Source organism: Acipenser ruthenus, chromosome 24 (genome assembly GCF_902713425.1).
Source record: "Acipenser ruthenus chromosome 24, fAciRut3.2 maternal haplotype, whole genome shotgun sequence".
Classification (NCBI taxonomy): Eukaryota; Metazoa; Chordata; class Actinopteri; order Acipenseriformes; family Acipenseridae; genus Acipenser; species Acipenser ruthenus.
The window spans coordinates 8,146,048-8,162,083 of NC_081212.1; the positions used below are offsets into that span (position 1 = coordinate 8,146,048).

At 38.2% G+C, this 16,036-nt stretch overlaps 1 protein-coding gene across 4 annotated transcripts in view; it reads right to left on the reverse strand.

Annotated features, from left to right (window-relative positions):
* The window catches only part of LOC117970252 (general transcription factor II-I-like), a 92,920-nt gene that overhangs the window by 28,454 nt on the left and 48,430 nt on the right, over window positions 1-16,036 (reverse strand). For all 4 annotated transcript variants that reach the window (XM_058998330.1, XM_058998333.1, XM_058998332.1 and 1 more), the window contains 3 exons: window positions 3,094-3,198; window positions 2,357-2,422; window positions 1,701-1,884 (listed from right to left, as the gene is read on the reverse strand). In XM_058998330.1, the coding sequence (XP_058854313.1) occupies window positions 1,701-1,884; window positions 2,357-2,422; window positions 3,094-3,198 (355 nt within the window). The remainder of the gene's footprint in view (window positions 1-1,700; window positions 1,885-2,356; window positions 2,423-3,093; window positions 3,199-16,036) is intronic.

Below are 16,036 nucleotides of genomic sequence, written 5' to 3' on the forward strand. Positions count from 1 at the left end.
TTGACATACCTGTGATTAACACTGCCTATTTTGGGGAAAATAAAAAATATATATATATCTATAGCTTTATATGAAGGAAAATGTTTAATATAAATATACCGAGCATGAAAAGAAACCTATCACTATTATGACACATTTATTTTCAAACATTGACAAAATGTGTTTGGTTTCTTTTTAATCACTCGATCATTCATCCTTGACCATGACACGCTTGAGTGATGATGACTGAAGCATATGCACTTAATCGCCTAATTAGTGAGACAGTTGATTGGACACTGGATATGGAGGGATTTCAGCTGTTGAATTGGAAGCTTGAATAAAAGCAATAAAGAAAATCACTGAAAAAAACAATACGCCACATCTGTCAAGAGAGCAGCGCCTTTGTGCAATCGGCATGTTGGAGGATGGACTAGGGCAGCGTACTGTGGTGCTCTACGTCTTGGGTGCTCACAGCCAGCAATTTCAAACCTGCTGAGACAGTATAACCAGACACACTCTGTCAATGACAGGCCACGAACTGGGAGACCAAGAGTCACAACACCTGCCCAAGATCGACAGATCATTTTGCAGCATTTTCGTGATGTCAGTTGTTAATCAGCACAATAAAGTCACTGCACCTGCTCTAAAACAGAGTTTGTCATTTTTCGATCACATCTAGTGAATTTTTTTTTCGAGCACCACAAAACAATCCATTTTGTGTACAGTGTGCAATACAGCGTGAAACTTTCACTGATTCATAAACAAACTCACCCCTGATTGATTCCCTGCTTTAAGCAGGGTTTATTATTATTATTATTATTATTATTATTATTATTATTATTATTATTATTATTATTACTAGAATTACAGTATTATTTAAACATCCTCCTACAGTGTTTTTTGTTTATTTATTTAATTTTTTTGGGCCTGCAGTTAAAATGGAAATCTTATGTGTTCGTATGGAAATGTGTTTCAAGCGTTGCCAAACAAAACGAAAATACAAAGTATTTATTTTAAAAAGATAAATCTAAATTATGACATGTCCTGAATTTTTGGCAGACGTGATAGGGGCATCAGAATCAGGTTTTGCAAACTGCCCGTGACTGGCAGCTGCAGACTCGGGTTTCAGTAGTACTGTCAGTGGATTCCATTTTTCTTTTTGTAACAGGTATCGACGGCAACCAGGGAACATTAATAATGATAATGATGTCATCAAAAAGAGGCGGATTTTCATTCTTGAACGACTGTATACCCAGTGCTTTGCGACAGTTGCCCGTATTCTCAGATCATTTTATGAATAGCAATATGGATGACTTTCGTTAGTTTTAAAATAAATTAGTTTTATTATGGCAGACAGCAAGTACTTTTATGAATAGGATCCATTAAGACTATTACTGCTACTAAGTGTCATGTCTCTATAGCTGAGAAACTTAAAAGTCACATGACTGCAATGCTTTGTTTTTTAAAAGCAAGAAGCAAAACCTGAACCGTCTTAACCACGATGCAATGGAGCCGGGCTCGTCTGCATTCGTGGTTATAGAGCTTTTAACCTCAACTCAACTCATCGACAAGGGACAGGACAGAACACAACACTGCCTGTTACACTCTTAATATAATATATACACATGAGGCTACATGTAGGGCACCATGGAGATGAACAGATCAATGAACGCTGGCGGGTTTGAATTAGCCAGGCTGCTGCAGCAGGCACTGCCACTCACTTCTTAATGATGAAGTGGATCCGCTCCTGGGCTTGCAGGATCCTCTCGAGGCGCGGGATCCCATAGGTGGAGGGTCTCCTGAAGGGGATTCCCTCCGGCAGCCCCTCGACGAACAGATCATCCATGTGGGACTGGAAGACCGGGTAGGGGATAGACACCGGCCCTGTGGCTTTGATAGCTAGCCCTGGAGGAGGAAACACAAGTCATTTAGAAGTGCTCTCACTTCCTGTAACTTCAGTGAAGAAGAATGGTCAATGAATTCTTAGAATCAGTCCACTCAGAAAGGGAAACGCCAGTTTGTATTCCAGTATGAACCTCAATATTAAATTCTATTTTACTAATGTTACTACTTGAAGTGTAATAGGGATAACTAAAGGCAACTCATGTCTCCTGAGTAACTAACTTGGCTTCTCACCTTGGTGATCATCTATTCAGTCACATTGTTGCCTTTTACACTCCCTGTGGTTATCCCTTTATTGGTTTAAGAGTAGTCTTCATAACCAGTTCTTATTATAATTACTCAAATATTGTGTTTTAATTGTACCTGTGTTTGACCTACCTTTCGACTCATATTATATGTTACACATTAATCACAGTATTGAATGTGTTTGTGCCGGATCATGTTGGCGGTTTCAAAGAGATCGATACAAGCTTACCATATTTCTTTTCAAACAACTCCTCCACTTGTTTCCTTAGCTCAGTAATCCTGGCGTTCCACTTTTCTGTTTAAAAAATACACAGGAAAGTAAATCAGCCAAAAACAGTAAACTCAACTGTACCGACGCTGCTGAGGTAAAATACCCAAGGAAGTGTTACCTGAGTCAGTAACACACATCAGTGTGTACAGACCAGTGCAGAAAAAGAATGACCAATTCAGTGTTATTGTATTACTTTGAATTAATGCTGCAGCGTTTATTGGAAATTGCTAAAAACAGTGCTTACAGATTAAATAAAATAATGCATGCATCTATTTATTAATTGTTCAAAAAGCCAAATGAACAGAATCCTGAGAGCATAAACTATAGCCAGTGCTAGTCCTTTCTACCAGAGCACTCCAATAAGGAGGTATCAAACCTTTAAAAACCTTAAACACTATCAATGAGAAAGCCTCTGGTTCTTAGGTGAGAGGCAGCCTAATTGAGGCAAAATAATTGAACATTACTAAATTGGGGAGAAAACAATTATTATTTAATTCTTAGCTGACGCCCTTATCCAAGGCGACTTACAATTGTTACAAGATATCACATTATTTTTACATACAATTACCCATTTATACAGTTGGGCTGGGTACAGCAGCAGTGTCCCTACTGGGGTCAAGAGTCCAGAGCCCTAACCACTACTCCACACTGCTGCCCAAATAATTGGTGACCACGAAATTAAAACTCCCACTTACCAAAATTAAACTCCCTCACTTTCCTTTTGCTCGTCGTAGCCGTTTCGCTGGGTACTTCCATGGGTATAATCTTTGGTCTTTTGTTTCGTGGCATATACTCATCTTCTAAATACATGTGAGGGGAAAAAGAAAGCATTTTAAATGCATCCCTAATTTAAAACCTTCACACTGAGTGTACGGATTTCTCAGCAACAAGAATGAACTTGAAGGATGTAAAAAAGCTTTTTATTTACTGGTCAAAATGCAAAATTGTGAATTTACAAATACCTAATTAAAATTAAGGCTGTATTATTTTTTTTGTTTTTATGGTTATCATGGATTTCAGGTGAAGATTCCCGAGTAGTCCCCAGTGAAAATTCCCATTTCTGAAAGAATAGCGTACATGTTTAGTACATTCAAATTTTTTAGCATTTCAAAATAAATACAGCAAACGTTTGCTTTACTGACGCATTACCCTTCACATTGAGGAACCTGGCAGCGGGTTCAGTTTGCTTCCGGTATATGATTGATCAGTTTGCATAGAGCTGTATGATTTTTCTTTAAAATGTCAACAAAAAGACACCAGCTACATCAAAGATCGATAATATTTCTGCTAAAGACCGCTCTGTCCAGTACAAGAAGGGGACTTTTAATGTGTGTTATTTTATTTATGGTTTTTTTTTATTACAATTTTGTTTGATAATTCACTGATGGTGTAAACAGAACGTCTTCAAACGGTGGATATAAAAAATGAAATATCCTGAATTTAGCATTTACCTGTTGTTCAGGTCAGTATTTAAACAGTTCGGATCATTTGTTGGATAATAACTGTAGAGAACATTCTTACTTGACAACACCATTTTTTTCTGTTTTAATAAAAATTATGTTTAATTGTGAAATACCTATTCTTAGACCGTGAAGTGCCGTGAAATAAGCAATTTTTTATGGTGAAAAGTACAGCCCGGATTATAAACACGTTTTAAACATGAGTATTGGTAATATTTCTAAATGCTCCTACCTAAAGGACCTTACTTATTTTTTATATACATATTTTCTCTTCTTAGTACTTTTTCTTATAAATGTGCACCTTTACGTTACTTTACAACATATTTCACTGCTACTAGTAAACGCACCACAGAAAAAAATGCAAGATAAAACACCACTAATGGATTCTATGTTAAAACTGGCCTAGATTAAATTAAAAATGATGGCGATGCAATAGCAAAAAGCTTAGCTATACTAAGGAATACTAAGAGAAACTAAATCAATTCAAAGGCAAATGTTTCTTTTTCAGTGTCTCCATTGAAGTTTCGTTTAGTATTTCTTAATTTAGCACTAATGATTGTTTTATAGTTATGAATAAAGTATAGCTATGGGGCCGCCATAAACTTTGATTTAATTTTGGTCAATGTCATTAAAATATATTTAAAAAAAAAAACACTTTAATACAGATAATTCATTCCTTACTGGCAAACAGAAAGAGACCTAAGTGAATTGTTTAAAATTTAACATCGCTACACTAAAACGAATCTACACAGACGTCTCAAAGCATTCATACCAAAGCAGGTTCCACTGAAACAAGAATCGACCCACAAACAAACAATGTTATCACAATGGCATTGTCTTTATTAAATATACTTGACATAATAAACACAGTACAGAACATGAGACTGGTAACACAACCGCTCGGTTATACACACAGAACTCCATCATACAAATACAAAGGCAGCTGGAAATAATAAAGAGAGGCATTTAAAAACCGATGCCTGAGAAACAAGCAATACCTGATTTAAGGACACCAATTAATGCTGTGATTTCAAGAAAACACATATAATGTAGAACAGAGCTGTCCAACTTCTATGGTTAAGAGCCATGACTAGATATTACTAAACATACATTATGAACAGAAAAAAAAAATTTGAAACATGCCTATGCTCATTAGACACAGCTTCAGTATTCCTGTGCTCATTAGACACAGCTTCAGTATGCCTGTGCTCATTACACACAGCTTCAGTATGCCTGTGCTCATTAGACACAGCTTCAGTATTCCTGTGCTCATTAGACAGTTTCAGTATTCCTGTGCTTATTAGACACAGCTTCAGTATGCCTGTGCTCATTAGACACAGCTTCAGTATGCCTGTGCTCATTACACACAGCTTCAGTATGCCTGTGCTCATTAGACACAGCTTCAGTATGCCTGTGCTCATTACACACAGCTTCAGTATGCCTGTGCTCATTAGACACAGCTGCAGTATTCCTGTGCTCATTACACATGCGCCATGTTTAAGCACATCAGTTTGTTTGCATTGTGACAGGACTCGCTCCTATTAAAGACCAGCCCTTGTAGTGTAGTGCCTTGAATAGGATACTCCACTTCTAAAGGGAAAGAGCCACACTGAGGAGAGCAGTGAACCGTGTACAGTATGGCTCAAGAGGTCTGCGTTGGACACCCCTGCAGAGAAAAAAAGATGGCCAGCAACGACTTGGAAAGAAAATAAGTTTTTATAGCAACTTAGAAACTGTAAACATACAGCCCCAAGACAAAAGGTGACAGACAAGGGAAGTGATAATTCACTGAATTATGACTTTATGATCTAAGAACAACAAAATACTTTTTTTTTTACATGGGCCAGACTGCAAATTATAGATACTATCCATGTATTCTATTAGCTTCTGGTAATAAACAGCTAACCTTTCCCTAGATATGAGATACACAGCATTACAGCAGCATCTACTGTAATAATTGTAGATAACCTACAAATAAACACAATAATTTGATAAAGATTACATTCATAGAAGTAAAATTACACATAACTACACCATGCTGATGTAATTGTATACATGTATGTACAACAAAAAAGTCACCATAATATCCTCTGTGAAGCCGTACATTAAGTCATGTGGAATCACGCATGAAGGCTGACACACAACACTGTATATATTTAGTACCTGCACCAGTATGCACCACTTTCTGGTGTTTAAATGTGTATTTTTTATCACACAGTTGCTGGCTTGGCATAGTCAATACTATGCAAGTGATGCTGGAAGCAGTGTCTTCTAACCACTGTGTCTATGATTTCAGAGGAACTACCTGTATTAAGAAAACACAAATATGGTATTAATAGGAATCATAGTGAGTGAAAACAATGGATTCAATCCAACAACATTCAATGCTTTACAAGCCCAGTTTTTCCCTGTTTTATGGTGCTTTATTAAAATTCTATAAGTCCTTAATTTAACACTTTGATTAAATGTTTCCATACAAAAAGGGGTAACGATTACTGCATTTTTGGATTCCCACCCTAAAATTGGAAAGAATATCATATCAGCTTCAGAAACTGTATTTGTAACCAGCTAGCTCTCAATAATAACCATCCAACCAAGCTGTATTGATCTTAAATGCTACTGATTTTATTGTACTTTATAACTGCTCTTATCTGTAATATAATGCTCTGTAATGTGATATTTTGTAACGTGATACTTTGTACTGTGATATATTGTAACAATTGTAAATCTCCCTGGATAAAGGCGTCTGCTATGAAATTAAATAATAATAATAATAATAATAATAATAATAATAATAATAATAATAATACATTATTACATTGCTTGAAATATTCACATGCCTTCCTGCAACAGAAATGTAGCCATTAGAGATGCCATTGTTGTCAGTTTCCTTTCCAGTGCATGAAAGAGTACAGAATGCAGCGGTGTGTCAGAAAGCTCTGCTTATTCTTCTCAGTGTATATGTTTAAAACAATTAAATTAAAATATAATTCACTGATACATGACGGACAAAACGCTTTTTTATTTGCTACTGTATTCCCCTAGTTTACAAATACATGCATGTCTAAAATCTGTTTCTCATGCAGTACACCGTACCATACAAAAAAGCTTATTTTAAACTAAAAACTAAATACCGCTAGATTGGGAAATGCAACTATGGGTTGTGCTTGTCCTCCTGGGACTCGCTGCACGCCATGCTGTTCGTGTGTACAGACTGACGCAACGTAATGATGAAAAAAATCATGAACCCCGCTCCTGGCCCTGCTCGGCTCCGAGCCACAGGCAGGTGTGTTCAGAGGCCAGAGTTTCACAGCTTTGGTTCTCGTTCGGATCGACAAATAGCCAGTGGAAAACCACCCGTACGGATGTGCCAGTGGAAAAGGGGTATGAGACTCCACTCCACTAAAATATACATTTCAGTGTAGTAAGCCATGACTGATTTATTAAAGGGTTCCTTATGTATTATAGTGTTATAGACCAATGTGAATTTTCTATAATAAACATGATATTGTTGCCTTATTGGTGCTCAGTAAAGGCACACTTACTGAAAAATGATAAAACTCTGTATTGGAGCATCATAACCCATAACTAATCAGAATGACTGCAAACTCCATAAAACAGCAAGGGAAATGTAAACCAGCAATAAGGATGACATTTGAAGCTATTTACTCTTAATAAAAAGTACATTCAGTTTCCAGTTTAGCAGGAACAAAGGGAATTTTCTGAGGATAAATAAGTATCCACCTAATTATTATTTTTTTTAATATTTGTTACAAAAAGGATAATGTGCTTTCCTTTTCCTTAAACTAATAATGTGTTTGTCCTGCTGCACTGTGCTGTTAAAGTATTATGCACACCATGCATTAGTTCCTGATAGTTCCTGATAGTTCCTATCAGTTATTAGATTGCACCGAGTGATACCTACTTTAGAGGAGCCGCGCACCTGCATGAATCCTGTCAGCAGCACGATAGGGGTCATTCGGATGCTGTGGTTGGAGTAGACTGTGGACAGCTGGGCTTCCTTCGACAGCCTGGGCATCATGCTGCCTACAAGCATTGCATCCAGTCAGACATGCCTTACTATAGACACTCACACAAAACACTGTATAGCTGCACAGATACAGGGCACATGCTGAGATGTAGTGACATCTTTGCCTGTCTGCACCCCCAAAGCTGAGATAAGTTCAAATACAAAACGTGGAGGTTAGGATGTTCAGAAATCTCTGCATAGTATACTGCACACCAACATGGTAAACTGTGATTGTAAGACTGATAAACAACACATGGATAGATGATAGTTTGATAGATGTCCTTCTTGCTCTTCTACTCTTTTCTAAGGGTCCTACGTACGAGCCCAGGTTCAAGAGCCTGGCCACCACGCTGTTATATGGACTCAATGACTGAAGACCACAAGACCAATTCTACATCAGTATTCGATGGTAGTGCCTATCAATGCTATCAATGTACTGATCAAACAATGTATGGTAAAACACAGCTATTTCAACAGCCTAGTATGTGGTAAGTCCTCTGGGCAATGTTAAACTGGGGTTACTTTGAATGAACTGTGTGATAGTATACTCGCACAAACAGCCAATTTAGGGCACAAACAGGACTTCAGCGGGTCTATGTACAATGTAAGTGAGATGTACTGACAGACACCTCTTTAAACTTTTGATAATGTCAATTACTTGTGTGAAACAATGTTCAGGTTTTATCACAATTGGAGAAAATGGATTCTACCGTCATTGTATTACCAAGCACTGTGCCACTGCAACGATCTGTGTTCCTGATGACTTACAGCAGTCATGGTCTGCAACACTATGAACTCTAGTATAAATTTGGGCTCTTTATACACACCATGAATTGCATCCAGCATGGTGAGGTACCACTTGTCTAATAAGATATAATCAACTCCAAAACTGGTCTCTTAGGACTTATCAGGCAAACATTTACTGAAATCACGGCTAGGCAGGAATGTTAGAACAATGAGAACAGTTTTGGAATATGAATTGTGTTGCTTTCTATTCCTCACCTAAGACGTTGACTCCAACAGGTTTGGTGTTGTACCAGATCTCCGTGGAGGGGTGCAGGATGGGGTGCTGGAACAAGGCATTGCTGAACGGGTTGAGTTTGGACAGGTAGAGCTGGAAGGCAGCCACGGGACACCTGGGATCTCCTGGGATGGAGTACATCCTGACCCTGTGACAGCCCTGCTGCTCCGAGAATACCTGTTCATCCTTCACTGCATAGACAAACTCCCTGCCTGCAAACAAACAAGGGCTGAGACACTTACTCTGGCACCTTGCAGCAATTCAGAAAGATCACATTACAAATACTGGGTGGTGTAATACTGCTCAGTGCAATTAGTGTTTATGTTCAAAGCTGTGTTTAATTTACTAGCAAAAACAAGCTCTTCCATTTTCACCTAGGACTGTTACCAAAGTATACATGCCTGTAACAATCCGGGTAAATATCTCACTCTAGCCCAGTACAACCAGTTTGCTGTATTTTAAAATTGGTAAAAGGAGTGCTCCCCTTATAAAAGTTTCCCATAGTAAACGCATAGCAAAGTGTAATAAAGCATTATGAAGGGATGGTAAAGCATACTTAAGCATTGTAAAGAATAGGGAGATACGGTAAAGCAAATAAAACAAACTTGGCAAACCACGGTAAGCACATATTATGACCATGGGCAAGGCATGGGAAAACTGCAAAATGACCATGCAAATAAACTTTTCTATGTGCAACCAAGTCTTTAAAATCAATGTTCTCACCTTGTTCTCCCTCTATTCGAATTATCACTGGATACCTGTTTACTGTGATGAATACTGATTCTTCACTTGCATGGTCTGACTGCAGACCACTGGAGATGAACTTCAACAGAGAAAGTGATTCTGTGCCTGGGAGCAGCAGCGAGGGCTGATCTATGGGACTGCATTTTAAGTATAAAACAGCAAGAAAAGAACCTTGTCCACAGGGAGGCAGTGATCATGAAGCTAGTGCTAATGAAAGGGAAGAACATCGACATTAAAATCCTGGTTGACACGCCTTTAAGTACATGCTTCTACTTAACTAGGTTACTTAAAATGCAGCGCTGGTTTGTTAGAGGCCAGTGGCCAGTTGCATAAAACACCTTAAGTAAAACTGACCCTTAGCTTTAAGTGTTCCTTAAGTTTAAGGGTGTTTCAGAAAGCAGCTTAACACATTTAAGTCAAAACCCTAGTTGAGGGATAATGTAACCTTAAGTGTTATACTTAGGTATGAAAGTTTACTGATTTTTTCCTTTCTTTTGTGCTTGTTTTAACTATTCTTGGATGTATCGTTTAGTTTATTTTTGGTCGTTTGAATATTCAAATAGTTATATAACTCCCGAGCATCCAACCATACCATCATTCTTACTGCAAGCTTCATTTATCGTTTTAAAAAACTGTGGTTTACAGACCTCTGGCGTACCTAAAATTGTCCCCTGCAGAAACTGTGCTTGTATTTCTTATCAAACTGGTACACCAGGAAATTACATCAGAGGTTTTTTAAGAGATAAATTAATCTTGCAGTAAGCATACTGAGGTGGCTGAATGCTCAGGAGTTATATAATTATTTGAATGTTCAAAACAGCCAAAAAGATAAACAAAGTAACCGATAAAAGTTGAAACGAGCACAAAACAAAGGCATGCAAAACATTAGCAAACTTTCATACCTTTGAATATTCACTTCAAGGCGTTTGATGCACCCAGCCCCTGGATATGCATGGAAGTTGGAAGTCAGAAAGTATAAATAACGGGACCCCAGTTAATGGTGAGCAACCCACACACTACCAACAACCATTACACAGTTCAAAAGGGTGGAGGGACTTGCTTCACTTTACACTTTTAGAAACAGACCCCATAAAAAGATCTGCAGTAAAAAATCGAAGTGACCGAAGTAGGACAGCAATCCTTCCCTGTACAGCTAAGAAATGCGAAGACCTCACCATAGACGTCCTGTGGGGTGCATTTGCACCCCATTCCGCCTTCTGTGGGGGCTCAATTTCTGCCGCTGACGAGGGGTTAAAAAAGGCATCTATGTCTTTGTTTGTTACAGAAATCAATAGTAAAATAATAGTAAAAATCAATGCCAACGTACCGTATTCATCTATGCCAAAACGGAAGGACTCTCTGGTGAATTCCCGCTGAGTGTACCGCCCACCTCCTCCACGGCGGCCAAAGAAAAACATGATGTTGAACCAGACCTTGTTGAGCAGGGTCTGGGGGGATGAGGGGTTCAGGACGCTGCTTTCGTACAGCTTGAAGAGGTCCTCTGTGGCTATGGGGATGGTGTGCTTGGTCGAAGCCTTGCCCTCGATTTTCAGGGTCCGGCACACCTCGCGGTAGGTTTGATTAGAAACAGGGAATTCCGAGTCGCACAGGATGTTGATGTTGCGGCGGATCGGGGGTCCCCGCAGATAGCGGTTGATGCTCTTCCGGATGGCGTTGAGAGAGTTCTTGGTGTAGCGGTCTTTCTTGCTGGTTTTGGCGTTAGTGTAGAACTCCTGCAAGACCCTGTCCAGCTCTGGAGGGGACATGAAGTCAATGGCGCTGGCGGAGGTCTTGAAGTGGCTTTGGTACCACTTATGCAGCACAGTAATGCCCCACTTGGTGCTGCACTGGGTGTTTTTGCTGCTGAAGAGCTGGGGGGTGCAGGGGAGCTGAAAGTCCACTGCAAAGGCTGCCTGTTCGGCACACAGGGAGAGATCGATCCCGGCTTTTGTCCATCTGTCCACCGGGGCTGTGGAAACGAAAAGCACTTGGGTCCTTATGGTTTAAGAGAGTCTGATCAAATAAGCGGGAGGAGGTTTCTATCATCTTCAACCCCCCCCATCCCCTCATTCCTTTCAGGGATGCTGACAGAAGGGTGGGATGGGTGTTACATAAGGAAGAGACATGGCTGATCATCCTGAATCAAATGTCGCAAAAATCTGCCGCCCTAAATTTAAATCCCCTCAGTTGGAGATGACTAATTCTGTTCCCGACATGAACCTGTCTATGAGAAAAAAATTAACTGAACAGTAAGAAAATCTACTGAACTCTTTCTCTATGTGACCTCTGCTCTCATTCAGGAATAACTTGCCCCATTTAAGGAATAATTGGATCACCTTTTTAAAAATACATTTTAGACAAAAAGCACAGGTATTGAAGTCTGCAATATAAATGTTAGTCAGGGACAAGCCTGACTTGAAAAACTGGGGTAACAGTCAGGCACAGTCCTGGAGGAAGTACCGGTATATCATCTTGAGACCATAGTTTTATTACCTACCCCCCTTTTTCATTGGGAAGGTATATTGTTACAAAATAAAAGTCAAAGCTTTTGACTTGTGCTGGGACGAACATGGGATTTTCATGTTCGGATATTCACTCAATTTAAACATTCGTTCTGATATTCGTTAATTTTCAAAAAGTAATAAAAGCCATTATATTGCTCAGAACGCAGGCAGGGGCAGGGGGACGTTGGCCCCTCTGTGTGCCTTTATTTATTTATTTATTTATTTAACAGCAAGACATTACAATACGTAACACGTTAAAGTAAAAAAAATATCCCAGGAGTAAAGAATACGTTGTGTAGGCCTAACTTTACCCCAGTGAATTAACAACAAAACAAAGGATGCCAAATAGCAGTTCAAGTTAAACGTTATTTTGTTTGTACATAAAGTTGACACCACATTTTATTTATTTTTTACTTTTTTTTTCATTCCTTGCCATTGCTGTTTGTTCACAGTAAACAGAGGCCATAGACACATTTTCAGAAAGTAATAACATGAGGTTTACTTATGGCTTTTTGTAGCTGAACAAGGAAACAAACTGAAATTTAACTTTAAACGCTTCAAATGAAACAAACGTGGAAATGGTGTTGTAAAACAAAGGGGAAAAAAATAAATTCACAGTTTTGTTTCTCGTTTATTACATTCCATATAACAGAAAGTCGCAACAAAAAAAATATATAATATTTAAAATCTATATAAAAATCACTGCACAACATTTCCAGCAAGTTGGGCACGGTTTAAGCGAGGCATTTCAGAATGACGTGCTTGTCTTTTTTCTGTCCCAGCACAACGCGTTTTTGTCCTAGATGGCCTTCCATAGAGATCACTATGCGTGCGCATGGATAATCTGATTTGTTTACTTTTTGGATGGGCAATTCCAAATATTTGAGAGTCGATCCCAGAATCGATTCCTGATCTGGGAATTGATGGAATCGACTTTGAGAATCGATTCTGAATAATAATGGAAACTATATTTAGAATGTCTTTACTTTGTTGTTATCTAAGATACTGTAATACAGCAGTGGATATTCAGCAATAGGATATTCAATACTACATTCTCTGTTGACATTTACTGTTTGAAATTCTGGTTTACCTGGTATGCTGTGGTAATGATTATTGTTATATTGTTGTAATTTGTATTTGTCTGGAAAATATGTCAACTTAACAAAATAATACCCTTTCCAAACCAGGCCACCTTAAATTGCACTGGCTTAAAAGATGTGTTACGTGATAGTGTTAACACAGTAAATAAAACTAAAGAATCATTCACAGAGAATAATTATCAAATAGTAATTCAAATATCTTACAATTTTACAGATCTTATCAGGCTGTAGAATATACACTTCCAGCATTTTTTTTTTCTTGGTTTACATTTTAAATTGTGTTATGAAGGATTCAAAGACAAGGTCGGAAGGAGTTTCCACACTGGAGAAGTTGTCTGATTGTATGCAAGTATTGCTTTCCATGATACATTTTACTTTTGTTTGGGTGTCGTCAGTGAATGAAAAGTAACTCCAAACATCTGACTTGCTCTTTCCCTTTGTTTTGCTCCCTGTCGATATTTTTACCAAACTAATGAGGTTGTTGTTGGACCAATACTGCACAGTTAAGACAATAGCCAAACAGCCCCTATCACATGACTGAGCTGAGGAACCAACAATAATAATAATAATAATAATAATAATAATAATAATAATAAATTAGGTATATGATTTTGCCACAGTATAAATATGTAAAAATCACGACAGAGTCACGACTAAAAATAGACAAAGATTTGAACTTAAATATATATATATTTATTGATGTAATACGCTGTAATAATTTAGCATCTGTGCAAAGTAAATATACATTTAACGTGTTTAATGTGTTTTCTTTTAACACACGGCTCTAGTCAAAAGTAAAGATTTTTTTTAACAGTACCTTTTAAAAAACAACGGGAATATGCATACCTTTTAATTTTAACAGGTATACCTCGTCCAATGCAAAAAAAATAATAATCTGAACACTGAATTACTTTTTTTAAAATAAATGTTCTCCTCGTAAGTTGAGAATTTGACAACATCCTTTTTGTTAATGTCTATTTAAACACAGCTGTGGTTTTGGCTCCACAGAGGAACGACTGCAAGAGCTGCAAATCAGGGGTCACGCTTCTGCAGAACTGTAAACGCCCTCCCTTTAGGTTTTGCATTATCAAGTGTATGCAGAGGTATATTTTCTGCACAAAAGGCTTCGGTTAATTTGATGTTTGTTTCTCATTAAAGCTGCTCCCTCTGCTTTCATGAAATTGTTTGGGATATTGCTCTGCTAGTTGCTTAGAACTTCATTTTGCCATATTTGTACAGTTCTGTGTGAGTATTCACCTTTATTGGACGTTTGCTAACCACTTTAACTTTGCACTGAAACAAATTCAAAAGATGTGAACTGCTCCTTTACAATTTTCACGCTGACTGGAAACAATTCAAACAATTCATAATGTATTATTATTAATAATAATAAAATAAAAACATTTCAGTTAAATATTAAGTGTAAAATTCGATTCAGTGTGTTGGAAACGATCCTGGTGTTGGAGTCGACTCTATGATGCCAACAACAGAATCGAATCCCATACTTGAAAGAAACGGAATCGTGAATCGATTCTTTTGGGATCGGCTCCCCATCCCTACTTATTGCTGTCTAAAACTTTGAAATAGAGGCTCAACAGCTGCTGTGTTTTTATATATAAATAGACGTGCTCAAATTTGTTGGTACCCTTACAGCTCATTGAAATAATGCTTCATTCCTCCTGAAAAGTGATGAAATTAAAAGCTATTTTATCATGTATACTTGCATGCCTTTGGTATGTCATAGAATAAAGCAAATAAGCTGTGAAAAGAGATGAATTATTGCTTATTCTACAAAGATATTCTAAAATGGCCTGGACACATTTGTTGGTACCCCTTAGAAAAGATAATAAATAATTGGATTATAGTGATATTTCAAACTAATTAGTTTCTTTAATTAGTATCACACATATCTCCAATCTTGTAATCAGTCATTCAGCCTATTTAAATGGAGAAAAGTAGTCACTGTGCTGTTTGGTATCATTGTGTGCACCACACTGAACATGGACCAGAGAAAGCAAAGGAGAGAGTTGTCTGAGGAGATCAGAAAGAAAATAATAGACAAGCATGGTAAAGGTAAAGGCTACAAGACCATCTCCAAGCAGCTTGATGTTCCTGTGAAAACAGTTGCAAATATTATTAAGAAGTTTAAGGTCCATGGAACTGTAGCCAACCTCCCTGGGCGCGGCCGCAAGAGGAAAATCGACCCCAGATTGAACAGAAGGATAGTGCGAATGATAGAAAAAGAACCAAGGATAACTGCCAAAGAGATACAAGCTGAACTCCGAGGTGAAGGTACGTCAGTTTCTGATCGCACCATCCGTCGCTTTTTGAGCGAAAGTGGGCTCCATGGAAGAAGACCCAGGAGGACTCCACTTTTGAAAGAAAAACATAAAAAAGCCAGACTGGAATTTGCTAAAATGCATATTGACAAGCCACAATCCTTCTGGGAGAATGTCCTTTGGACAGATGAGTCAAAACTGGAGCTTTTTGGCAAGTCACATCAGCTCTATGTTCACAGACGAAAAAATGAAGCTTTCAAAGAAAAGAACACCATACCTACAGTGAAACATGGAGGAGGCTTGGTTATGTTTTGGGGCTGCTTTGCTGCGCCTGGCACAGGGTGCCTTGAATCTGTGCAGGGCACAATGAAATCTCAAGACTATCAAGGCATTCTGGAGCGAAACGTACTGCCCAGTGTCAGAAAGCTCTGTCTCAGTCACAGATCATGGGTCCTCCAACAGGATAATGACCCAAAACACACAGCTAAAAGCACCCAAGA